Source organism: Lathamus discolor, chromosome 5 (assembly GCF_037157495.1).
Source record: "Lathamus discolor isolate bLatDis1 chromosome 5, bLatDis1.hap1, whole genome shotgun sequence".
Classification (NCBI taxonomy): Eukaryota; Metazoa; Chordata; class Aves; order Psittaciformes; family Psittacidae; genus Lathamus; species Lathamus discolor.
In genome coordinates this window covers 64219515-64246635 of record NC_088888.1, presented here as the reverse complement: position 1 = coordinate 64246635, position 27121 = coordinate 64219515, and the positions used below count along the sequence as shown (strand labels likewise).

The window sequence follows — 27121 nt, the reverse complement described above, 5'->3', positions numbered from 1 at the left end:
ACAACCAACAGCTCTTTTAACCAGAATGTTTTTATCTCGTTAGAAAAACAAAGAAGGGACTGAGTTGAACGGAAAGTTTTGGATGAGTAACTCATTAATTGTATACATTATTGAAATATATATTATTTTCATCTTTTAAAAAGAACTTAAGACTGAAAAGAGAGCTTATTAGATGAAGTATCAATTTCCCTTATGATGGTAATAATTGAATTGATGAATAATAAACTTCAGCAGCGGAGTGAACTAGTAACATTTCTGATGTATGGTTTCATTAAAACTGGTTTAACTAAGCAGTGGGTGCACAGCATTGCACGTCTGTGACCTCAGTTATACTATCGGCAGATCTAGATAGAGCATGCCACAAATTCCTTATGTCTTTATTTCTGGTCTATGGAAATCAGTGTGTTAAAATGCAGACAGACTGGTGCCCACATCTTCCCATACGTGGAGTTTGGAGACAACTGGGTTATGCACCAGCTTAGATATAGCCTCTCTGGGTATAGCACTTGAGGCACATAAACAGAGAAATTACAATACTGTGTGGGTAAAAATATTGATATCATGGAGCATCACTACCTGTTCATGCTTTCCTTATCCAACAGTGCTCTTCTGAACACTTCCTTTGTATCCATTTCTAATTCAAAGATCTTCATTGGAATTATCCTAGCTGATTCCAACAGGTTTACTTGGTTTGTTGTTACAGGGTATCCATCAATTACAACTCTGCATACAAACAAAAACAGAAAGACAGATTTCTTAAGAAGTCAGTATCTAATTAACCATTAAGACTGTATATTCTTAGTACATTCTCGATCGAGACAAAAGTCTATAGCCATGCCATGAAGTTACTGTTTGCCTGACTTGACAGACAAGTCTTCACTCCTTAGGATTTACAATCAAAAAAAAAAAAAAAAAAAAAAAGAAAAAAAAAAACCAAGGAAAAAAAATCAAGTAGCTAGAATAAGAAATAGTAAAGAAAATACACAAAGAGCAAAAGGTATAGGAATGTAAGTGGATGGCTCTGACTTATAAAAATGACAGACTTTAAAATTCTGACACATCAGTCTTTCAGAAACATAATTTTAAGTGTGAAAATCTCCATATGGATTGCAAGGAATAGTTTTTCAAGTAGAAGTAAAATGATATACAGTACTTGAAGAGTCTTTTTAATCATATTGAAGAAGAAATGCTTTTCACTTATTAGGCAATACTGGACAAAATACATTGAAACAATATTCCGGTGTTTAACATGAAAGAAGTGTTGAAAGAATTCTGCTCTCAAGCTCAAATACTTTTCAGAGATTATTCCAGAATTGCCTTTCCCTATAAACAATTCTCCTTTTCGGATAGAGGAGTTGAATGTCATAAGATAATGATCCTGAAGCTTTTTAAGTCTGCCCAGTATGGAAGACGTTTTAGCGGTGGAGAAAGAGCCGAGGAAATCAGGATCACATAGGAATGAGGTGGAACAACTTGCTGGTTTCAGTTCCTCCTTAATAACTTCATTTGTAACAAAACCAGAAAAAACAATGAGTACTGAACCAGTCTGTGTGACCAGAGAGAATCAGATGCCTGAGTTGGTACTAGAGGTGGTTTAAGAGCGATAAAATGGTAGTTCTCAAAGAATAACAGTGGCTTATTGCCTAAGAAAGGTAACTTCCATCAAGCGTATTATTTGGATTTACTGGAATATACTTACTTGAAAACTGCAGAAAATTAGGCTTCAGTCTGGTTTCCCAGAGTAATGCGAAGAAGATTATTTTGTATGGATTATTTTGTTAATGCATAAACCACTGATGTGTCTCAGTGAAATTGTTTTAGTGATAACATGGGAATCACTGCCTGTGAAGAGATATGAATGTCTTGAAAAAGAAAACCCAAAACCCAAACAAGACTCTTACCCGGTGGTATTACACACGTGGTTCATCAGAGCCACATCTAGAGCCTGGATGGCCAGTGCATCAGGTACGGTCAGTCCTTTCTGAAGGTGCTGGTTTAACGTAAGTGCCAGCTGACTCTCAGGCTGATTGTTTAACACGAACCGCATGGCATCTCCTATACTCAGACGCAGTAACCCATATACACTTGCAAATTTCTTGGCAACTGGAAAACATTTTGATTTAAGCATGCAACTTTTATGTAAGCAACTTCACAACTTAGTTTCCTAAAATACATCCTTAGTCTTAGAAGTTAACTGCTCAGCTCATTCTGTGGGTTATTGCCAACGCAGAATCTTGGTAAGTGGGCACTCTCAAGGGCCCAAACCTTTGCATGGATATGTGCAGAGCATGTCCAATGCACTAACAGCATTCAATTCAGCACTTCAGTTGCAATTGAACTGCAATTCAACAACTTCAGCAGCAGTAGTCAGTATTACAAAATATTTTAGAAAATACGCCCCTTTTACAAAACAGCCTAGCAGTAAGATCAGTTTTCCAGGAAATATGGTTAAAATTTCCTCCTTAATATGGGATAATTTGAACCCATCTCTTGTTTTCTAATATCTTCTTCTAATCATTAAGCTATGATGTAAGCTTCCCCAGTTAAAGGCAGGGACCTGTGGATTGAAAGAGTCATGGAGAAAGAAGGAGAGGGGAGAAAGAAAATCTGCAAGTTTGGAAACAGACTAGGGAAAGTGAGATTTGGGTTTGGGTTCTGTTCCTATATTATAGGACCAGAATATATAGAATAGGAATATTTCTTCATTTTACATTAGATCATATTGAGAGAAAGAAAGAAAAAACAATTAGAAAATAACAGAAATAATACAGGATGTACAGATAGTGTAAGTCCACATTTCTTATGTGCTAGTCCAGGTCACTAACTTCTTAAGAAGCTGGGATAAAATTCAGATGGACAATGCATAAGTATCCGATTGTCAAGACACTAGAGAATGGAACTGAAAGAATCTATGCCCAGCAAGAAAAGCAGGAAGACCAACAATATTAATGGTTTATGATTTTTTTAATAGCACTAATGACAGATACATAGTTATTAGATAAGGCTTTGTTCTATAGATAATACTTGTCCTACCTGTAGTCTTTCCAGATTTTGGAGGTCCCACAATTGCAATCTTAACTGGCACAGTTGGTTTAGGTTTTGGCTGACAAATATATTTGATGGGATTTTTCATAAATGTTTCTCTATTTTCTTTACTTGAAAAGAAATAAATATATTGTCGATGGATTACAGGAAAGACTTTGTTTCCATAGCTTTGTGGTGGCTTCATTACATCTCCTTCACTTAGCTGCAGAATATACAAAATGGGAAGCAGTTGATTAGGTTTGATATAAGGCCTACTCTCCTTCTGTCCTACAGAAGTGGCTTTATAAGCAGGTAGAGGAGTATCAAATGTATGAAACAAACCATTAAAGCATTCTGAAATTCATACATATAGGCCTAATATTTTGTCTGAGTCTGAGGAACTTCCGTACATATGCAATTCTTATACCAAAAGATAAAGTGAACATTGGAGACACCAAGAATATTCACTGTTTCCAGTAGGTGGTACCATAGCACTTTCTGTCCATCAAGAGAGTGCAGTCAGAGAGATATAATACCTTTTTAATTTTCAAAGAATAAAATAATTTTATTTCTCTATGAATTATGAATTACTTATCAGCTTGACAGTGTAAGATACACTGAGAATATTGTATTCAGCAGAAGTCATGTACAAATGACAGAACCAGAAAAGAATATACTTAGAATACTTAACATTATGGTGAAGTGTAAAACCACGACAAGGCCAGCCAAAAAAAACTTTCAGTAAAATACATACACTGCTGATGAAATCTTTCCAAACACATCAGTCAGCCTATTAGAAAGTCTGTACTGTTGATGGACCATTGAGCTGTGAGAGGAGCACTAATGGCAGAAATGGTCATTGCAGAACGCAATGCATTCCTTGCACCACGGTTCACTATGAAAAATCTTAGTTGTGTCCCTGTTGCAGCCCTTCTTGGAGGAACTGCCTTAAAGTGTCAATAAAAGATGTTTTAGAACAAACTGTTGACACCTGTGGAAAAAATTCCCCAGACCAGATGTCATTCACCTTACAGTTCTGAAGGGACTCAAAAGCGAAATTGTTACGGACTGAGTAACCTATTGCTTACGTTAGCCTTCCTTCCACAAAAAAGGAAAGCAGAGAAAGTGATTGTTTTTTTGAAAAAGCCTCCAGGATAGATCCTGGCAAACAGTCCAGTAAATCTGGCCTTGTATTGCGCAAATTGAAACACATTAAGAGGAAAAAAACCCGCAGTAGTTACAGGCATATATAGGAAATAATGGGGAAGAGCCAACTCAAGCTTCTTGTAAAGGGAAATCATACCTCACAAATCTACTAGTATACTTTGAAGGAGTCAGTAAATACATAGATAAGTTGATTTGGTTGTTAACAGTTGGAGATGTGACTGTTTTACTGTGTGGCATTACCTTGCCAGACTCTTCTCTGATTCTTAGGTTCCTATTCTGCATCAATTCATTTCAGGGTGTTTGCCCTTCAATTTATAAGATGTCAGGAGTCTGTTCTACTGTGTATCTGCCCCGTTCCTCCCTCAGGTCATAATTTTTATTGTCTGCTTATCTAATCAGTTGCATAATTCCTTTCCTCCACTCTAAATTTAGTCTAACAGAAATTGGCATGTACTCTGTCTATGCAAAAAAAAGTCCTGTCTGTAATCAATTTCATAATTTCTATTATATCTTAAAATACTCTCAAAATGATCCTATTTTCCTTTCATTATTGTCAGCATATACATTTCCACTGTTAGCACATCACTGATTTTATCTACTAGATTTCAGTGATGTCTTTCTTCTAACTGAATTGTACTTTCTGGTTGGTAAAAAAACACTATACAGCATGAATGAATGGAGAAATGGGATGACAAAAATGTAGCGAAATCTTAAGAGAATGAAGTGCAAAGTCTAGCATGCAGGGAAAGTAAGAATTAAACATACAAGCTAGGGTTTAGTAATTGGAAATGACAGATATCTACCTCTATCAGTATGTCCCTAGATTATTAGATGCCAGTTTGATGCAGCCATGGAAAAGGCAATTCTTATCATAAAATATTGTAAGAATTTTGATTCTATAAAGCTGTAATAAGAGTTGATCTGTATACAGTTCTGATTGCCAAGGTTAAAGAAAAATAAATGGGATCTGGAACAGGTGAAGACCCAACATGAAGTCTATAAAAAATGGAATTAAAGTTACTTGATTAAGTAGTGTAGTAAAATGAAGGCCAAAGTATGTTTCTTTCAGGAACTTCCTGATTTCTGTATCTCATTCAGTAGGGTTTTTTAAATCAATTCTCCTTTTTATTTCTCATTTATTCACAATCCAACCTGTTTTTATTTCTAGCATTAAAACCAAAAATATACTTGCTAACATTTCACTTGTTACCTATAAAACTGTATCAGCCCACTTTTGGGGACAGATATGAGTACTTTCTGACCTTGAATTTTCAGATCTGAGTAAAATACTGTGGAATTAGATTTGTTGCTCTTCAAATTTGTAAATTTTAACAATGAATAATTATTTCTGATGGATTATATATATTTAACATTTATTGGCTTACTTTTTTGCCACTACTAAGGTGTGACCTTTTTTGCCACTACCTCTGTGACCTCTTACAAATTCAAATCCCAAATCTTTTCAGTTTGTTTTCACTGCTTCTGGAAGGCTTTAAGACCTTCTCTGTTTTCTAGTGTTTTGTGTATCATTAAGAGTTAGGTATTTCTTTCTGATTCGGTGCCGCCTTTAATTGTTTCACCAGTGCTAATCTAACAGATTTTGCTAAGTGCCTCTCAGCCTTAAGTTAGCTGCAACACTGAAAAGACTAACAACTTTTATTAGTTACAGTACTTGCTGTATTTTGTGTATCCTAAGTGGTGTAATTTTGATTCAGTAATGTAGTTTTTATGGCATATTTCTGCTATTAATTACTATTATATAACAATATTTTTTTAATGTGAAATTTATTTTTAAAGGTGCTATTTCTTGAGAGTATTCTTCAGCTATATAAGAACATTACCTTGACTGGATCCCACTGACCAAAAGAACTTGGAAATTTATATGAGAATACTAGCATCTTTTGTGCAAGTGAAAAACTTATTGGGTAGCATTTCTCAAAAATGCTTCCACGATTTTCCATTAGAGAATTCAGCTTGGTGTATATTTGGTAGTGTACGATGCGAGGCTTCTGTCCTCCATTGATCTCAATTAGTGGTATTAACCATTTTTCAAGTTCCTCCTGGTTAATGAAAAAGAAATTAAATATTAGAATTATAAACACAATCAGATTTTTAATAATGGCTGACAGCAGCATTTTCTGTGAACTATCAGGGGTTTCTTGAGCATGTTCTTGGTCACTGTAAATAAGCAAAATTTGATTTGAGATAGGAATTGGTTTTCCTGCACACTGAAGTTTAAATTAGCCAGCCTATATGAAGTATCACACTATTAGTAAAAAAAAAAAACAAACAACAAAAAAGGAGGCAGTTTAGCTGTTAACCTTAAGGAATCTCCTATGATAAAGCTAAAGCCTGAAAAATATATTTCATTCAAATAAAAAAAATCATATATAGTTCTTTCCCTACTCCCAACGATTTATAATGGCTTACTTATTTTTTGCTGCTCTCTGGTGACTTATTCCCCAGTTTATTCAACTAAAATATAAACCAAATCCATTTTCCACAGAGTTTTTTTCTAGGAGCCTAATACTGTTACAAGTGCTAACATGTTTTAATGTCATCATTTAGTTTTCCATAAAATACCAAGATTCCGCAATGTCAAAGAGGATCAAAAATTAAAGAACCAGAGAACAGTAAAGAAGTCTTGAGTAACGAACCAGAAATGCTTACTAACTATACTTAAAAGTTATCTTAAGTTTTCTATAAAGGCATATATGTTCTTGGAATTAAAAAATAATGAGAAAAACCTTGAGTAAACTGTAACTAGGTGATACTAGTAGTATCTAGTCCCAGCTCCCAGTAATTTTAGTGTATGATATTATTTCTGTGTAATTCCTCAACTTACACATATCTATATGTGTAATATCCACAGTCTTGGATATTTCCACTTACTGTCATAAGCAGAACTCAATGTAATAATGAATCCTAAAACACTATTCGCCTCTTTTGTTGCTGAGATGTATGTACATTTTGAAAGAAACAAAATTTGCTGGCTGTCTTAATTGCCTGTTCCTTTTCTGATCAAATTTTTCATCAGTTTACAAGTGCAAAAAATCATATGCTCCCAAGTAACATAGAGGAAAAGTGCTCCAGGAACTATGATATTCCACTAGCTTTAACTTGAAACATTGTATTGTTCATGTAAGGAGCTAAGGCTATTCCTGGGTTTTCTTGCTTATTGCCTCTTGTGGGCCTTCCCCTAAATTCTTTCCAATTCTATTTAGCATTTACTCAGAACCCCTAAATTTTTTTCTGTGATTATCATAAGAATACATGATTATATGCATTGAATAGTTTAATAAAATTTTGACACTTTACAGTCACTTTTTAAAGTTGAATGTACTTTCAATTCACCTTCTTCCAAAATTAATGGAAAAGTGAATCTCTTGAGCACAAAACATTGATCTCTTCCATACTGCTTATGCTTCCTTGTAGTACAAAGAGCGTTAGGAGTTATTCTTGATTCATCTGATATTTAACTATTAAAGCAAACCTTCAATGAGTTGTACTTGTGGTATTGGTAAAGGTTGAATTCACTTTACAAGTCTTGCATCTGTCTTGGCTGTCTAATGCTGTAAACTTTTTGTCAGTGGATAGAGTTTCTTCTAAGTGATGATTAGTTTCCTCCTGAAGCAAGATACTTAGTCTATAGTAAAAAAATGGCACCTCTCTACTTACTGGCTTAGATGTGGGCATTAAAATTGCAGATACCTAAAGTTAGATGAGGTTACCTCACCATCAGTAATTGCATTGATTTCAGGAAAATTATATTACTAAGAACTGTATAAAAATCAGGGTTGTCTAATAAGAATTTTGTCTTAAAAATTATTTTGAAGTACTGTTCACATATTTGTAAATCTCTAGTGTGGTTGCCTGCATCAAATGACCTGTCAAAAAGGAAATAAGGACCTTAAGACTAGGTAGGTCTGCCAAAAAGTTCCCTTTGTTTCTTTCCCCACAACATTAGTCTTATAAATTATGTACTTTTTAAACTAAATACCGTCTCACTACGGACTTCATCTGGCTCACATATTTAGATCATGGGCACAGCAGCACGATTGTTTAAGCACTATAACTTTTAAATCTGACAAGTAAAACTGAATGTTCTTTTATTATGCATGGTAGAATTTAAAAAAATAAGCAGTGGGATAGGTACCTGTACACCTTGTAAACCATCCATGTCTGAATAAAACTTTTCTATAATTTCATTTTGTATACGGTCAACAGCATCGATCTCCTGTTCTTCTTCAGCCTCTTCTTCTTCTTCTAAAGACTCTCCTTCAAGTATAGCTTCAGTATCTTCAGTTTCCTCTGCAGCTTCATAATGCTCCGTATTTGCTAAAGCCTAAAAAGGTAAAATATTTTGTTGTTTTATGTCAATGATAGAGATGTTTTGAATAAACATATGGTATTGTGTCTTTTTTTCAGTGATATCCAGTGATAGGACAAGGGGCAATGGGTGTAAACTGGAGCATAGGAAGTTCCACGTTAACATCAGGAAGAACTTCTTTACTGTAAGAGTGACAGAGCACTGGAACAGGTTGCCCAGGGGGGTTGTGGAGTCTCCTACACTGGAGATATTCAAGGCCCGCCTGGACAAGTTCCTGTGTGATGTACTGTAGGTTACCCTGCTCTTGCAGGGGGGTTGGACTAGATGATCTTTTGAGGTCCCTTCCAACCCTTGGGATTCTGTGATTCTGTGATTCTGTAATTGAACAAAACCTCATTTTTGGGTATCTTTATCTAAAATCTAGTAAATTCTAGAAGAAAAATACAGACATATTGCATTCTGCATACAGTGAAGCACTGTACCAGTTCCAGGAGTGCTTGAAAACCTGAAGTGGTATACTGCAGTCTTGAGAAAAGGAGTATTTTTTTCATATATGCTTTTGTAATTTGTCAGGGCTTTGTTAGAAACAAGCATGTTATCTGAAAGCTCAGTTGACAGAATTCCATGAGCAGTCAAGTAGTACATTAATGAATTTATAAATATACTATGTAACTGAGTTTGGGCAGAAATCCTAGTACAGTCCTATTCTGGATTAAGCATGGATTTGACAGAGTACTTAAAACACATGCCTAATTGCAATTAGTGGCACTACTGTTGTTTAACCCTGGTTTAACCCCAGCTGGCAACTAAACCCCACACAGCCATTCACTCACTTGCCCCCTGGTTGGATGAGGGAGAGAATCAGAAGAATAAAAGTGAGAAAACTTTTGGGCTGAGGTAAGGACACTTTAATAAGTAAAGTAAAAGACACATGAGAAGCAAATCAAAACAAGGAGTTCATTCACTGCTTTCCATGGGCAGGCAGGTGCTCAGCCATCTCCAGGACAGCAGGGCTCTGTCACATGAAATAGTTACTTGAGAAGAAAAATGTCACCACTCTGAAGATTCCCCCCTTCCTTCTTCTTCCCCCAGCTTTATACACTGAGCATGATGTTATATGGTATGGAATATCCTTTTGGTTAGTTGAGGTCACCTGTTCTGGCTGTGTCCCCTTCCAACTCCTTGTGCACCCCTAGCCTGCTCACTGGTGGTGTGGTGTGAGGAGCAGAAAAGGCCTTGGCTCTGTGTAAGCACTGCTCAGCAATAACTAAAACATCCCTGTGTTATCACACTGCAGAATAAATCCAAAATGTAACCCATACTGGGCACTGTGAAGAATATTAACTATATCCCAGCCAAAACCAGTACAGCTACTTTTACACTTACAAGTAGATACATTAAACATATTCATAAGTATTTTGCTGAATTGGAGCACTGAAAATTCTTTCAAAATAGTTTTCAGTGTTCATTAATAAATAGTTTCTAAAACAATTTAAACATCATGGCAGATGATTTTTAGAAGTAAAAGTTTCTGATAGTCTGTCACATTTTTACTTTTTTACATTGCTCTAAAAACTCTTTAACTAAAAGCTCTAGAATTTTCTAAAATACAAATGACATACCCTTCTATTTAAAAATTAGCTTTTCTTACCTCCTCTTTCTTCTGTTTTTGTTCTGTTAAAAGTTCTTCCCTTCTTCTAGCAATCTGCTTACCCTGTTAGTGCAAAAAAGATGTAACAAGACAATGATATTTCCTAATGAAAGTTCTTTTCTGAGAACTGGTAATGTGACTTAGAATTAATGTTCTTTCCACCTTAAAGCTCTGTTTCCAGTTACTTCCGATATTAAAAAATACTGCAGCTTGAAATTCTGCAGACCAGATATACCTCTCTACTAGGTGAACATGTAAGTAAATTTTAGTAAAACTAATAGGGCAACTTCTGAGACTGAGATTGTGGTGGGGAGGGAAGACTCTGATTCTGACCATGCTGAAAATGTAACACTCTTACTGGTAAACTACAGAGTTTCTAAACTTACAGGTGTTTTGTACTATTTGAGAAAGAGGTGAATGAGCATCGTATTAAATGTGTGCTGTTCCCTATGCCTGCTAAGAACTGCCTAATTTTGACCAAGTTGTAAGCATTTGAAATATATTTCCCCATACATATTCAGTAGATATATGTCGAATACCTGATGGCTAAATCCTAACTCAGAAATAACATGCAGAAGAATTCTGCTTAAAGCCAGTGGGTTTGATGGGGATTAAACCTGTAATTGCTATTCTTGCACACTTGTAATGCTGCCACTTGAACTGAACAGTACACTCAGCTATGCTGCATTCTCACAGCACCACCTGATTTGCTCACCCACTGTATACTGTGGAAAAATCTGTAACTAAAATCTATGTATTGCAACACACACGAGCAAGAATATCAAATTACTGCTAATTTGGAAATCCTGTTTCTGATCTTCCTTCTTAATGCCTTTATCAATTTGTGTCACTGTTTTGTGTATCTGTTTTAAATGGGAACCTGTTGTTTTCCTTGTTATCAGGAGCTATTTGATACCTAAACGATTCATTAGACGTTTGAACCCTAGGATCTGTAGTACAGGTATTTGCCACATGAATTATCAGAGTAACTGCCTACAGGTTGAGCTTAGTACAGCAATAGTCAGTTGCACCGTTGGTCACTAGGATGCACCTTTTCCAGCAAGATTTCTAACTTGCCTCAGGAAAGACTAAATTGAAAAAATATTTTTACTGTTGTATATTATCTGCATTGTCAGAGCCAAACCCTGGCTCAGGCAGTTCAGAAAATGTACTGGTATTGTATGATCCTTGTCCCAGTTTCCATTATACTAATTTCCTGTGTGTCAGCTGCTCTATAGTAACTTGTGCTCAGAACTTTTCTGACAGTACATGTGAAGTACTTTATCTCACTTTTACAGAAAGTTAGGAACCTTGAATATATTGCATGTCCTCATTGTAAACATCTGCACAGACATTTCAGGTTACTTCAAATAACTTGTAACCTGTTCAGTAGTAGGCACAGGTTTAGTTCGAATGGGAGACTCTGCAGCTGCAACGGGACTGAGAAAGTGGCTTAGTGCTATTACATTTCTATGCAGAGTATCACAATTGGAAAAAGACACATACACCATACAGTACCTGTGAAGTCAGCCTGTGGGAGATGCAGATCAACTCATATATGTGCAGGGAATATGAGATGCAACGACAGTATGGTGCCTGAGCTGTGTATTTTATTTTATATGGCCACATTCACACTCTCCATCTAGTTGCCTTTTGTCCAGCACTTTCCAGATGTCTGGCATTCTGTCACACTGCCAGCTGGCTGGCAGCACAGCTATTTTCTTGGGCTGCAAGATATCTAAACTCCTGCATGAATTAATTGCACAGAGGAAGAAAGCAGCCCTAAATTCTTTTTAGTGCTTTTTATTTTCGATGGTAGATCTAGAAATGCTGTGAATGTGTGGACTGTGTCTTCTGGCTTCCATATCTATTTCTCTGTCTGCTCCTCACTGCTTTGTGAGTTTTAGAATCTGTGTTCAGACCCATGCTGCTGAAATTACAAAAAAGGACACGGGACTGAAAACGTACCCTTATTTTTGCTTTCAGGTCTTTTAGTTTCTTTATATTTTCCATTTTCTTATGCTGTCTTTCTTTCCATTTTTGCAGACATGAAGGAAAAAGACGGTCAAGAACATCACTCTCTTCTACTTGAATATAAACTGCAACATCAGGACAAAGTCCTCGTTCTGACAAATACTGGACTTCATCTGAAGTACGAGGGAAACCATCCAGTATAAATCCTGTGGACCTAATTGGCAAATAAGATATTTATCATGACACGATATAGTTTAAAGCACAACACAGGGAAAATGCACTGAATTTGAAAAAATAACCCAAAACCAAACGAAACAAAAAGCAACCCCAAAGCAACTCCCTTATTAAATGTATATACTAGAAGTAAACAAAAAAATACTTTCAAGCATTATCTTTTTACAATGTAAAGAACTTGAAAAACTCAAAACAAACTGTGTCCCCAGTATTGCTTGTGTGACTCTAAAAGCTGTACTTCTTAGGTGCTGCTCTTGAAAAAAATAGAAGGTGTCCCAAAGATCGCTTTGGTAACATCTGCTGCAGGAAGCTTGTTGCCTGAAAATTTGTTTTTCAGCAATGCCTGTCAGTTTCTTCTCTAGTGCAGAGAGTTTTGCCCCGGCTTTTTTTGCCATTCAGCAGATTTTGCTACTGAGCATGACCTACATCTCCCTTCCTGCAGATACTAAAACCTGGTCAGGTATGTCTGGAAAGCTGTATGGCTTGTTGGAGCTCTTACAATCTCAGATTAGATGAGTAGTTCTATAATGCTGCAAGTTGTTAGTTAAGAAGTTAATATTTCTCTTATTAGTTTTAAGAGAATGTTGTGCCGTTATTTGTGGGCTGCAGGACAAAAGTTTACATGAAGATATTGTTTATTCTTTTTAAGGCATTTCTCATACTGTTAGGAATTGAAATTAAATGTTCAAACATTAAAAAAAAAAAAACGGCAGCTATGACTTGGATAGAAATGGGTGGAAGAGACAGGACATGAAAAAAGGGATATTCCATGCTGAAATTACATCCTAAAAAGCCGGTCTGCTTTCTAGGAGCCAATGATCATACTTATTCATTCAGCAATAATCCACATTTATCAGTGTTACAGATGTACTCTCTGATATGAAAAGAAGTTTGTTGTGGATACATCACTGTAGACTGTGATGAATACACAAGATAACCTGATTCTGTTCTACTTTGGAGTCCCTTAATACTTTGCTTTTGCTTTACACACAATATTTACAATGTATGTAAACTAATTTTTACAGCTGGATTCCAGCTTTCAAAGTTTATTAATTACATAAAAACACAAAAAGGTTTGTTTACATATCTAGCCTGTAAACCCATGGAAACTACCCGGCTGTTCAGGAGACTGAATCCAAATCAAGTGCACCAAGTTTTTTTGTCCAGTCTTGTGTAGAGCACATGAGACGACGTATTACTGTCAAAATGCCAATCAAAACAGAGCAATAAACCAAGACTGAGAGGTAGGTCATGATTCGTAAGAAGTACAAGAGCACTTGAATAATCTCTGCAATTTGTAATTGTGGTCACAATGAATGATATCTGTATAAGATTAATTAAAGAGAATCTAATTACAGTTACCGGAATGGCTCTTTTTTCCACCAGTCAAGAACAATGTTATCAAGAACTTCTGGAGGCAGAGGGTCTTTATCCATCAGATTTGCTTTGATTGCCTCTTCCTCAGGAGTTAACTTCACTTCCTTTATATAAAGAAAATCCACAAAATAAGAAAAAAAAAAAAAACCACAACACCAAAACTAGAAAGAAATCAAGATCTACCTGACGTTTGTGGTTTGGTTTTGGTGTTTGGTTGTTTTTTGGGTTTTTTTTTGGCTGAGTAAGGTACTGTTTTAATTTGATTTAAAACACCAGAAACAAACTTATTTGCCACATTGCACTGCATTATAAATTTTGAGATATTTTCAAATACTTGAGGTTGTATTTAATTATACATATGCTTAATAGCATAGAAACTGAAATGACTGCACTTTCTCCTAATTGCCTACAAGAGTAGGCACTCCACTGAGTTATACATGTTTTCATGCTGGAAAACTGTCTGCACTACATCAAAATGTGGGGTTTTTTTTCACTTTTTCAAAAGCAACTTTTATCTTTTGAGACAGTCAGAAGATTTAAAGAAAGATATGTCAGGTTACTGGGAATAAGCATATGACCAGAAGTCAGATAAATAGCATTGTTCTACAGAGAAGTGGTAGTGTTAATGACTAGTCAAATACAGAGCATTGGGATATCAAATCTAGCTGTTAAATCCTTGTTTTCTTCAGAAAACCTGTTTTCTTCAGAATATGTAACACTGTGAGATTCATATGGCTCAGGATGAACTTTTCATAGAATGGCTTCCTGACACAAACTGCAGTAAAAAAGAATGAAAAAGGATTGGTGATTCTGGATTAGTTTATGTCAGTCACAGTAAGTCTACTGGATAAAAGACAATGTTAGAAGTCAGACAATATCACTGTTCCTGACCTGTTGTGTTATTTTTTTCCTGGTAATATTCATAGAAGAAAATATTGTTATCTAGCTAGTTGATTTTTCCCCCAATAAAACAGAATGACAAAGTTTGTAAGAGAAAATGTATCTATCTGGTATCCTTTAAAGAGTTCAGTACTTTTTATAAAGGTCTAATTTGTAAAAAAAATATCTAGATTTGTTGAAGAAGATGAGATATACACTACCAAAAGTTTGTGTTGTTTAAATGTCAGTCATGATTACACATGTACCTAAGCTGCATCCAAAGTCACTTGGAAAGAAAACTTGATATGCAGCTAGGTATTCTGTACCTCTCAGCAAATGGATTTGTCCCCTGACATTCTTTTGAGCATTTATTATGAAGTTCTGCTGTCCTTTCCCTATGTAGTACTCATATGAACCCAAATTGCTCAAGAATTTGTTAGCATAACCTGTCAGAAAATAACCCTTTTTGACAAAAAGATCCAAATGATCAAAAGATCCAAAGAAACCTCAAAGTGACTGTAGGGAACTGCTTGATGCAAGGACATGTCTGAGTAAGAATTCCTACGCTTGACACCTATTCTGATAATGTAGCCAAAAGAACTTCAGAATATGCTAGAAGCCACGGGTCTAATGTAGCATGTATATGAGTAGTATTTTGTCTAGTGCCTGACACAGCATGCATATTAAAAAATGTTAGTAGGACATAACAGATACCTAAGCAGGCAAAGTGTTAGCCAGATCTGTAACACAGAGGCATCTTGAAGAAAATGTGTGAAGTGGAAGAAACCAGTTAAAGCCGTATATATCACTGACACTCATCACAAGACCAGATGAGCTCTTGAAATGGCATTTGTAGCTGATAAGAGAAGACACACAAGATGCATATTCCTGGTACAGGAAAGAGAACACCCCACACAGCGGTGGTTCAAAGAGCAAGGTTGCTCCCCAGACCTGTCAGTGCTGTGAAGGTTTTGGTTGATACATACTAAAACAACCAGCATGATACCTTCTTGCTAAACTTCCCAGGCTGTGTGGTATGTTTTCTGTGCCTTTAGTATTTTTGCTTGGAATATTATAGCTGACCTTTACCTTAAGCTTTGATAGATATGCTTCTAGTGCCTTGTGATAAAGTGAAAGAGAATGATACACATGAAAGTAAATGACATTTTGGAGAAGTAATGGGTAGGTGAAAAACTGGATAGTCAGACAGTGGTAGTAGTTGTACTCAGAGAAATGCTTAGGGACTCCACAGCCTTGGAAATGATCCACAAGAGTTCTGTGCGTAGACTAGTGAATGAGTTTCTAAATTCAAATTGCATCAGCTGTGCTTTGGTAGTACCATCAGATAAAAGCACTTTACAAGAATTTTGAGAAAAAGATACTAGTGTAGAAGAATACTTACCATCAGATAAAAAGATGAGGCAAAAATACTAACAGAAATGCCTTAATGTAAGACATGCATTGATGCCCAAAAAAATTAAGCTTAGTGAGAACCAGCCATAATCATCACTGCCAGGAACACTTGCCATATTTTTGGCAAAAGAACCTCCTCTTAGATTTAACTGATGAAAAGCTGAATTTTTTTGCTGACATCCACCTGTATTGAAGCATTTGCTTCCAGTATTACCTGCTCTTGCATTATTACATAAGGAATACTATTTTCCAGCTATCAGGGACCTCCCCTGCTTTTCAAGACAATAGAGAGTGGCCTTGAATGCACCTTTGGCATCTTCCTTGGCACCTGTGAATGCATCCCATTGACTTGTATATGTCCAAGTTACAGAAACAATCCCAAATTTGATACTATACATGTTCCTTCAAGTTAATAGTCATCAAACACATCCTACATGGCAGGTATTGGAAGAAAAAAAGGCAAAAAAAAAAGGCTCTTAGAATTTGGTGCAGAAACTTCTTTCTTCCTGCAGCTTTGCAAGTTGGATAAACCCTTATTTGTATTGTTGAGGAGGCAGATTTTCAATTGAAAGATTTATATGCTGTGTATCTGTGTTGAGACTTCTCCAGACAATAAAGGCTTTTATCACATCCAGTGCTATATAAAGATGAATTAATTTGCATTGAAACCTTGTCTATTTTTCCCAATAAATCACTGTCTAATACAAGAAATCACTGTCTCCTGATAAACACTTATGGAAATATTTATTGCTCAAGGAAATTACACCCTGTAAGAGACTGGGTTTAGAATGTATGTTTAGAACTATTTTGAACGAGTATTCAATCTACTTTTCTGAAAACTATCATTAGTTACTTAATCCGTATCATGAATATCCAGGTATTTGAAAGAGTTTTTTCAACTACATGACATATTTTATGCTACCTAAGAGCTTTCTCTGGTTTGAAACTTTATGGTCAATATGCAAAGACAACACTACAATCCAGATTACAGAACCTACTGTATTAAAAATTACTATCTCACCCTGTTATGAACACTGAAATATTTACCTTCACGTTATCATTCTGACCTTTGTTTTATTTTTTTTTATCTCTATTTTTCTTCTTTTGCCCCATTTAGCACCTATCTGTACTATTTAGGAAAATCACTATACATAAGTCTTGAAAATGTTTTGAAGAATGTTTGTAGCATTCATAAGAAAACATTGTCAAGAACTAGTATTTCCAAATTTTATCAAGTAAATAATTTAACATAAGTGATTTTTAATCAAACAAGAATTTTATAGGAAATTCCAATTGTGGCCTGAAAATGGATATTTTGTGTATGGACATTAAAAGATCAGATCATTACCTGTTCGCTTTTTTTAGTTTTTTCAGTTTTAGTCATGGCCTGAGAAAAGTCTTCCAGTTCCTGTGATAGCATTAGTATCTTATTGTCGTCTTCTTCGGGTTCTTCATCAAAATGGGTTCCAACTTTCTCTTTAGTTTTGGGTAGGATCAATTCCTGTAGATATTCTTCAAACTGAATATGGAAAATACCCAATTTGTCTGCTACCTGTCGTGCACAAATAGTTTTACCTGCTCCATGAGCCCCAATTAAGCACACTCGTAATGGAGGAGCCTATAGGAAAAAAATGAAATATATAGTGTAACAACTCCCCACTGTTTTTCAGTTTCAAAATATCATAAAAATTGCATCAAAACCTGTCACACAATTTTTAATTTTATTTGTTCCAAGCTTTTTATTGATGTTCCAAACAAATTACCTGCTCACTGGAAATACTGAACAAATACACTATGGTAGTCGATGCCAGTAGGTTAAAATGTAGTTTCATTACACAATTCTGGTGAATCTTCCCTTCTTTAGCTTTCTTCCCCTTACAAAAAAGCACCCCCCCCCCCCCCCCCAAACCCTTAAAGATAGTAAAAACCTCCCATACCCCCAATATGTGTGATTTGTTAATCACATTTTAGGATTATTGTAAGCCTTTATAATCTTCCTCTCTTTTCTGCTTTATTTGCATCATTCAATGTGTGAATTTAAGTGTACACTAAAAAGTCACTAAGGAAATTGTATTTGTTTCAAGGACTGGCCTGATATTTTATTATTACCTAGAAGAAAAACCCTTGACAATAATAAACCGTTATAAATGAAAATGGGAAATAGTGATTTTAATGTTATTATCTGCTTCAAGCAATTTTGAAAATTCTCACTTGTATTGGTTCATTGTGAGCCACATATTCCTCAGGGTTCTGCAAAAACTTATCTCTGCACTCTGGAGTTGAAAAGTAGTACATCTTTTCTTGATATTTAGCTGCCTGATCATGGAGTCCTGGGTAAAGCACAAAGTTCTCTTTCAGACTGACTGGACAGAAGTGTTTTGTGTCTCCCATGTGCCTTTTCTTTTCCTTAATTTGTTCTTCATCCTGAAAATATTAAGAAATTTAAAAAAACCCAAACAAACCTGTTTGAATTCAGTAGTTCACTTAGATTTTAGGTAGACCAGATTAAGCAATGTCAAATACATCAGCTGAGCATTAAATGAGAATGGTGTTCTCAAGGGAGTTTGTAAGTCTATAAGTCTATGAAAATACACACTATTTAGATTCAGAGTTAGAATACAAAACTGCCCAATCCAGTGAGAAAAGAATGACCTTTTTAAGTTTGAAATTATAATATCATAGGTAGCTGTTAAAGACCAAAATTAGGCTAGAAGTATCTGTGATAAAATCTTTTCCTGCTGTGTTTTTGAAACTCATTTTCTGTTGCTGCTAACGTGCATAAGTAGACCTCCTTAGAAAAGGCAATGAGAGCTGGTATTGTGAAAACAGATGACTTATCCAATAAAATTAATGTCTAAAAAATCTACTCAATACTGCTCCAGTACAATATATGGATATCCTGTACTGTTAAATTTGGGGATGGGACTTTTCCAGTATGGGATAAGAATGAAAGAAAGACAAAGTTAGAACTTTAACATCATTAAAGTGGGTGTTCAAAAATTATCAATAGCTGAGATAAAACAGAGGATTGCACATTAGGACTCTGTTCCTTCTGATGTTTACGTGATGTCTCACAGAATCTGACAGAAATCAAAGTTCACATTTGTGTCTCTAATAACCCCTCTCTTTGTCACCTGTACATTCATTCTCTCTATTAGCATGGGTATTTATGATTCTTGCTGGAGTAAAACTATTATCAGTCAGAACATAGAAATACAAGGAAAGTGTTCTTGAAGCATATGACGATATGTATTCTGTAAGGAGGCTAAAACTAGTTCATACAAAATCCAGCACAAAATCTGACTTCTCTGGGATTATGCTGAAACTGGAAATAAATGAGTTAAAATGAAAGTATAAACAAAGCCAACATCCTTACTTCTTCATTCTCATTTTCCTCTTCTTCAGCTTCTTCATCTTCACTTTGTGCAGCCATATCTTCTGCTTCCTCATCCAAGTCTTCAGCAGATAATTCCCAACCATGATATTTAAAAGGTTCTGGAAAAGGTTAATTTTAAATTATATTTTTTCTGCTTTAATATTTTTCATTTGGCAATGCCAGAGTATATTCTCTTTGTCCATAAAATAAGCAAATCATGCCAACTGTATATTGCATTTCTCCTACTCAGAGAATAAATTGTTCTCCCTGGATGTAGGAATGAATATGCTGCTTTCTCCAAAATGGAAATTCTACTGGTTGGTTTTGGTTGAAGTAAATCAGTATTTTCAACAGGAACTTATAGTACAGAAGTATTATACAAACACATACAGATAGTGTCATTACTGTTTGCAACAGGGTTTTTTTTTTTAATTTTGTTCATTGGGGAAAGTCCTCAGTCAAATTTTATTTGATTATAAAGCTAGCACAACAGATATTTTGGTTAATAAAACACTTGCACTGTAGTAATGATAGAAAAAAAGTAATATTATTTAGCTGGTACTCAAAATTGAGAACACAGGTGAAGAAAGGTAACTGGCAAAAAAAAAAAAAATAAAGTATCAATACCATAAAAAATCTAGTCTTGAAACACAGTCTAGGCAGATGGGTAGGTTATACTCTTACATACCCTGAAAGTCTCATTGACTCAAACGAATACTGTACATTAATGAACCTTTGTTATCTGTTCATTTCTCAAACCAGTATCCTGACATAAACAGACACAAGTAACTGGGTAACTATATTGTCAGAATGTTTAGGGAGCTGTACATACCTATATGTAGAGTCACATATATATATATTTTAAATATATACCCCACTTTTCCTATGTCTTAGAGGCTGGCTGTGCGCTTTTCAGCTTGCCCACATAACACAGCCATGTCCTGTTCCCATTACTTGTTAGTAATACAAAACTGTGTATAACCTACACCCAATATATTCATCATACAAGCTCTCCAAAATCCCTCTTGTTAGGTGATGTGTAAATCACATAAACAGTGTTACTTACTTTCCATAACCAGAACAATTTGATTAAGCAGACTTTCTGGAGTTTGCTCAGCAATCTCTAAACCAGCAACCTGAATTAGAGATGACTGCTTGATCTCTGACTCCACTGTTTTCCAGTCATTCATGAAAAGGTCAATCTTCTTTCTAACTGTTTCCATTTCTGGCATATCTAGAAGATCATCCTCTGTAAATTCGGGTAGTATGATTTCTGGAAATCAAATGGTATATACAAGGCAATGCCACATTATGCTTTAGGTTTATTATTTTGTTCTACAACTATGGTGGCTTTTTTTTTTTTTTTTTTTTAATGCTGCTTCCTTCCCTCTGCCATAATTATGAATTATTATATTACCGGTTTACAAAGATACTTTAAAAATGCCAAATTCATTATGTTGATGCAGTATACACAAGGTCAAATTGCTTTTGCATATGGTTATTTAAATCGCCACCCAAATGAATATGACTCTTTCTGCAAAGAAATACAAGGAATATACATTGATTTAAAAATTAAAATTTAATCACGAACAGTTTCTGACAGGGCATCATATGGTCATGCCTCACCTGGAATGTGCCAGTACAGATAAAAATAGAGCAGGAAAACTAACACACAGTGCAAAGAAGCAACTTCATGTTCTGACCTGGTTCAGGTTCAGTTACTGAAGCTATTGTGGAGCGTTCAGGTTGCATGTTAGGTCCCTAACACATATTTCAAATGCAGCATGTTCTCTTTGCTTGAATAGAATAATACATACTACTAGGTATGTTTCCTCTTCAGCATAAGATCTCAATATACAAAATTAAGCCTTCATTTACTCAAAGGCATGCAGGTATATAAGGGTCAACACGGCAAAACCACAGAGAAAATACAAAATTTAGGAGAGAAAGGAAAAAGAAGGGACGAAACAAAGAAGACCGCTTCAGTGTAAATGTCAAGGATATGAAGGACAGTATCGAAGACTGAAGTCCTAAATTTATAAAGGCAAAGCAGTGAGCCACAACACTTACACAAATGACAACTTATGCCTGAAAGACCCTCCTCTTAAGGAAGTCTGCTGCCTCCCTGGGGTCCTGGTTAAAGACATCACTAGGAAACTTCCAAGCCAAGCCTCAGACTATTTCCTATTAAAGCTCTTCCATACAGGTGGCAATGAAGCAGCATCACATAGTCCAAGGGTGACTTCAGGGCCTTGGGACGGTTGGTAAGGGAATTTGGAGCATCCTATCTCCTTCCTGTTGCAGGCAGCAACATTGGAAGAAAGAGATACACCCAGTCTATTAACACATGGCTCTGCGTCTGGTGTCACCACCACAGTTTTGGGTTTTCTGATAATGGGATGACCTACATGGCACCAGGCTTGCCAACATCAGATGGGATTCACCTTCCTCAAAAGGTGAAGACGATCTTTGCTCATGACCTAGAAGGGCTTAGTGAAGAGCTTTAAACTAGACTTGAAGGTGGAGTGGAATAATACCAGGCTTGCTTGTGACAAGGTGTGGAATGATGCACCAAGGTTAGAGGGATGGGGTGCTAGCGAGGGCCCTCAGCCTATTGCTCTGAGATGTGCTGGCTACACTGGAGTACACTTGAAGTCTTACAGAGATGGGCCAGCAGCTCCTGAGGTAATAGGAGCCAACAGGGAAACACCTGTGAAATACCTCAAAGGAATTAAGGGGTATTCCTCTAAGAAGGTGACAAAGCTGACATCTATCAATAAGCTGTTTAGAAGGGAGAGGAGAGGAAGGAGGGGTAGACCCTATAAAAAAATGGATACAGTGTGAAGAGCTGTGACAGGACAAAGTGCAATGGTTTTAAACTAAAAAAGGGCAGATTTAGACTAGATATAAGGAAGACATTTTTTACAGTGAGGGCGGTGAAACACTGCAACAGTTTGCCCAGAAAGGTGGTAGATGCCTCATCTCTGGAAACATTCAAGGTAAGGTTGGACAGAGCTCTGGACTAGATGACCTTTAAAGGTCCCTTCCAACCCAAAGTATTCTATCAGTCTATGACAGGTAGTCAAAGATTATGATCACATTTTAAAAGTGATCTGTGATGGGAATGTCTCAATTCCTGGGTAACTGATGTTTCACCTTTGCAGAGATACTGACAAACTTTTGCCAGTTATATGAAACAGAAACTGTCAGTGTTAAACAGCTTGAAATCTAGTTTTATTTGTTCAGAGAACTGGGGTACTTCCATTTCACAACCAAGTCTGCAAAAGAATTGGAAAAGGGAATTCATTTCTTCTGACTTTCAAGCCTCATTTATGTGATTTGACCACTAAACCAGGCCTCATAAGAGTTATGAATGCACCTTTCCAATTGTGCATTGTTAAAAATGTACAGAAATTAATGAAGAAGTGATCTGTTATGTATTTACAGACAACTTGGTCATACATGTGTAATAAAAAATTAAAGTTTACAGCAGATAATGGCATAAATTATGCACTATATCTCCCTTAAAATTATACTGCTATTCCCATTCCCTGCACACATGTAATGTTCAATCCTGATTTTCTTATTTTTCTTATCAGTTTTCTGTTGTGTTCTGTTTAATAATTGTGTATCAGTGCTGTCAGACAGAAAAGCAGTTGAGAGCAGTAATTTAAACGGTCTGATATTACTGTAAGTTTGCTAGGACTCACAGTGTATGCTGTTTGTCTCTTACCAGAAAGAAAGCTACAAGAAAGAGCTTGAACAGCGGATGGAGTGATTTTCTACTTTGCTATAATTTCCCTCTCCTCTTTTTTTTTTGTCTTGTTATGAATTTGAAAGAGCAGGAACAGATTTTGACACAAGCAACAACAGGTTCAGTCTAATCCAATGAACTTTTGCTGATTTTTACAAAAAAGGACCATTAGTACTCATTTTCCTTATATAATTTCCTACACTAAAAAAGGAGAACCTTACATAATGCCTTGTGTGTTGAAAGCTTTGACCATTTTCTTAAAAATATAAACCCCCAAAACATTAAAAACCCAGTGGCAAATGGCTACTCCCTGGATTAAGCAGCTAATGCTCGCTATGTGAAATCGCAGCACTGTAACATTCATTTTGAGTTTGCCCCAACCTGAAAAACCTAAACAAGTTTTCTGGCTCATGAAGTTAGATTGCCTTGTTATAATTTAGTTCTTTAAGAAAACTAGTATTTCCTCACAGAGCTGAATGGCTCTCAATCTTCTCGTGTATTGTTGAAGAAATACACAAATGCCACATTTTAATTCCCAAAACAGAGCCAGATCAAAAAATGCTAGTAGCAAGTACAAAAATTTCAAGTAGTCTGATCTTGAATTATAAATTATTTTTTTCTTGAAAATGTTTATTAATATTTGCATTTTACTAAATTACACATTCATTCTATATATATAATATTAGTTTTTTCATGCAATGACAGTTCTGTCTCTTGCCATGATTCTAAATAGGAACATGAAAATACCTTCCTTTTTACGTCCATTAAAAGATGTTGTGCAAATGGTGCAATTAAGTATGTTATACTCAGTAGTGATGTATTCCAAATGAGACAGAGACGTAGCCAGGTAAAACCTGCTTAAATCTGGGCAGTTCTAAAGTGTTATGAAATGATGGTTCCACTAGGAACACAGATTTTAAGAAAATAAGCAAAGGATACATTAATAACCAGGTTACGTGAGCTGCTTTATTTCTTTTTTTCACGTGCTGTCCCTGGCACATTCACACTGTAGAAATCACATGCACTGCCTTGTGAACCACAGCCCCGTTCAAAACAATAATGTATGCAAGATGGTAACACGTGCTGTCTGCATCTAGCCAGGTCGTCTTTTATAATCCTGCCCTTTAAAAACTCTCAGTTCTGAGTAGGTCATGGAACTTTGGAAATATACACGCAGAATAATGGATTTAAATGAATATTTGACATTGTCTAAGACAGAATATTGAACATGGTAATGAATCCATTCAATAGAGTGCTTCCCATATGAACCTAATCTCAGACACGCAATTCATGTCGCAACACTCCTGACAGCCCGTATTTAGTAAATGGTGGACTAGCATGTGTTCCAGCCCTGATTCTCTAGACACAAAATTACAACATACTACGTTTCTTGTTTAAGGAAACGTACCCAGCATCATTATTGCATGCTTACAATCATTTTTGCATTATTGCATACTTATGGAGCTTCTAAATAAATTATACAGGCCTAAGGGAACTGGAGAAACTTTCCCCTGGAAAGGGGGTGGAGTAACAAAACAGAAAAGGATTACATTCTTAGGGAAAAGGAACAACCCCCAAAACAGACAACTCAAATTTTATTTGGTTTAGATTCAGGTATTGAACCTTATTATGACAAAAATGTTGCCTCTCTGGCATTTGGTTTGTTTCAAACTGGGTCTCAGGGACTAAAGATACTGAAAATACTTTTAAGTAAGTAAGTAAGGCAGCTGTACCTTTGCCACTAGATACAGGTTATAATAATTCTCCTTGCAGAGGTGATTTACGGTGAGATGATATTTTCAAAGAAATAAGAAGCACAGTCAAGAAAAATACTTGAAAAGACAGTAATGATTTAAAAATAAAAGGATCTAAAAATGCAAACAAGCTTCCTTCAGAGGCACTGGTGCTCGATCTAAGTGTTGTTCGTAATTTCTTTTCCTTATCACAGAGGTGATAGAAAACAATCCTCTCCAGCCCTCAATCTGAAGCTTTCACAGAGAATGCCTATATTGCAGTCTCTCATATTATTTTGCTCTGTGTCTTTGCCATTACTGAGCATAGTTACCATAGAGACAAACAGTCCTCAAAGGCTTTCTGCCCCCACATTCTCCAAGTGAGTTTCGGGGGAATGAAAGGCTTTAATATCTCTTTTTTTTTTTTTTTTTGAGTGTTCTGCTAGTATTAGATATGACTTGTTCTGCCCTCAGTCCATATTCAGCAACAAAAAAGATGAAAAAATCCTTCTTTCCTCCCCTCTCAAACCCTGCCAAAGCTGAGACAGAAAGATGAGAAGCCAGCATGTCTTCTTCATTAGAGCTTAGCTATCAAAATAAACAGAAAGGCAAAATGTAGGATAACAGTGACACTTCCATTCCTTGGAACTGATATGTATTTCATTATGAATGTATTTTCATTTGTCTTTTTGAAACAGACTGTGTAGTTTGTTTATACAGACTTTTCATTGCATATTTTTAAATGCTTCCAAATAATTTTTAGCTTATTACAGTGAAATGTACTTGGGAGACAAACTTATATAGTGTGTGCTGATTTATGGTGTCTGGGGAAATAAATAAAGTTCAGTTTACAGATGAAATTTACTCTTTCTAATGCAGAAAAATGTGTATATTTAACAACTTGCGATTTAAAATAAAATGTTTTATGTTGGATTTGTTTATCTTCTGGACTTTAACATATTCTAAACATTCTAGTAGATAAAAGCTAAAATGCATATTAAAAAAACTAAAACAGTCTCCATTAAAGATGAGTTGCCTTAAAAATGTTTTCTGAGAGAATGCTACTATAGGATTTTGTTTATCTTTTCATTAGCTTATGGTTTTATGGAAGTCCATGTGCTGCACAATTATGCCTTACACCAAAAAGAAGTACACATGACTCCATGTGAAATCTAGCAAGCTGTTAGCAGGACAACGGGTGACTAAGGAAAATACAGGACATAATCATTTACATCCAAAGTTAAAATTCATTCATTCCTATTTTTCCCAAGATCCCTTGCCACAGGGAATGAACTAGTAATTTCTGATTGATGTAGGTATAATATAAATTTAGAAATGGTCTGTAGGACAGGAGTTTGTAAAAACCACATGTAGGTGTTTGTGAATACTGCAATATGATTATTTTCCGCACGCACACCCACCCCATTTTTTTCCTGGTATTTTCTTCTTGCTACTTTTTTTCTACTTTTTTCTGTACCTTCTACATAGCCCATGACAGTGACTTTTAAAAGTCTTTTGTCTCTGATTTCCTTCCCTTACCACTTCATCCTGTAGAGAGTGCTCATGGATTTCTGAAGAGGTTACGACAACCTGAAATTTCAGGAATTCTCACTTTGTTATTTCCTTAGATCTCTGTAGACATTCATTAATTTGGTATTTAGGCACTAGATGCAATAGTGGGATTTTGTTGTTTTTTGCAAAGTGCAAATACCTGGTGGATTATTTTTAACATGAAACAACAACATGCACTGCATGTTTAGTTGCATTTATTAAGTGTTTAAATACCTTGAATCTGACTATTCCATTATAAACTTCTTTAAAATAAAAAAGTTAGGGTAAAGGAATGATATTACAGCTGATGGCTCTGATCATAGGGTTTTGTTCTTTTCTTCTTCAAAGGAATGCATAGCTGTACTAAACCAATCTCAGCCTTTATTTCTCTGAATGAGAGATTAAAAGAATTGAAGAAGTGAAAGTATTTGGGATCTAATTGAGAAAGTTGTTCATAACCTTTCTGGTTTAAATTTTGAAATTTTGCTGCCTAAAATGCTGTGATCACAGGCATTAGAATGTAATTGTCATATCTGGCTTACAAAGGAGGGTTGAAAATGGTTTTGAAGATCATGCAACTTTGCTCAAAAACTGAACTGTGAAGTCAATATCACTACGGCATGATTTGAAGTTTGTGGTACGAGTTTGCGATCCCTTG

At 35.7% G+C, this 27121-nt stretch overlaps 1 protein-coding gene across 1 annotated transcript in view; it reads right to left on the bottom strand.

Annotated features, from left to right (window-relative positions):
* The window catches only part of AK9 (adenylate kinase 9), a 73056-nt gene that overhangs the window by 8053 nt on the left and 37882 nt on the right, over nucleotides 1–27121 (bottom strand). The window contains exons 18-29 of the mRNA XM_065681093.1: nucleotides 20492–20698; nucleotides 19426–19544; nucleotides 18261–18473; nucleotides 17398–17667; nucleotides 13743–13861; nucleotides 12141–12360; nucleotides 10173–10235; nucleotides 8348–8536; nucleotides 6033–6251; nucleotides 3034–3247; nucleotides 1902–2103; nucleotides 577–723 (exon numbers count right to left, since the gene is read on the bottom strand). Of these exons, the coding sequence (XP_065537165.1) occupies nucleotides 577–723; nucleotides 1902–2103; nucleotides 3034–3247; nucleotides 6033–6251; nucleotides 8348–8536; nucleotides 10173–10235; nucleotides 12141–12360; nucleotides 13743–13861; nucleotides 17398–17667; nucleotides 18261–18473; nucleotides 19426–19544; nucleotides 20492–20698 (2182 nt within the window). The remainder of the gene's footprint in view (nucleotides 1–576; nucleotides 724–1901; nucleotides 2104–3033; nucleotides 3248–6032; nucleotides 6252–8347; nucleotides 8537–10172; nucleotides 10236–12140; nucleotides 12361–13742; nucleotides 13862–17397; nucleotides 17668–18260; nucleotides 18474–19425; nucleotides 19545–20491; nucleotides 20699–27121) is intronic.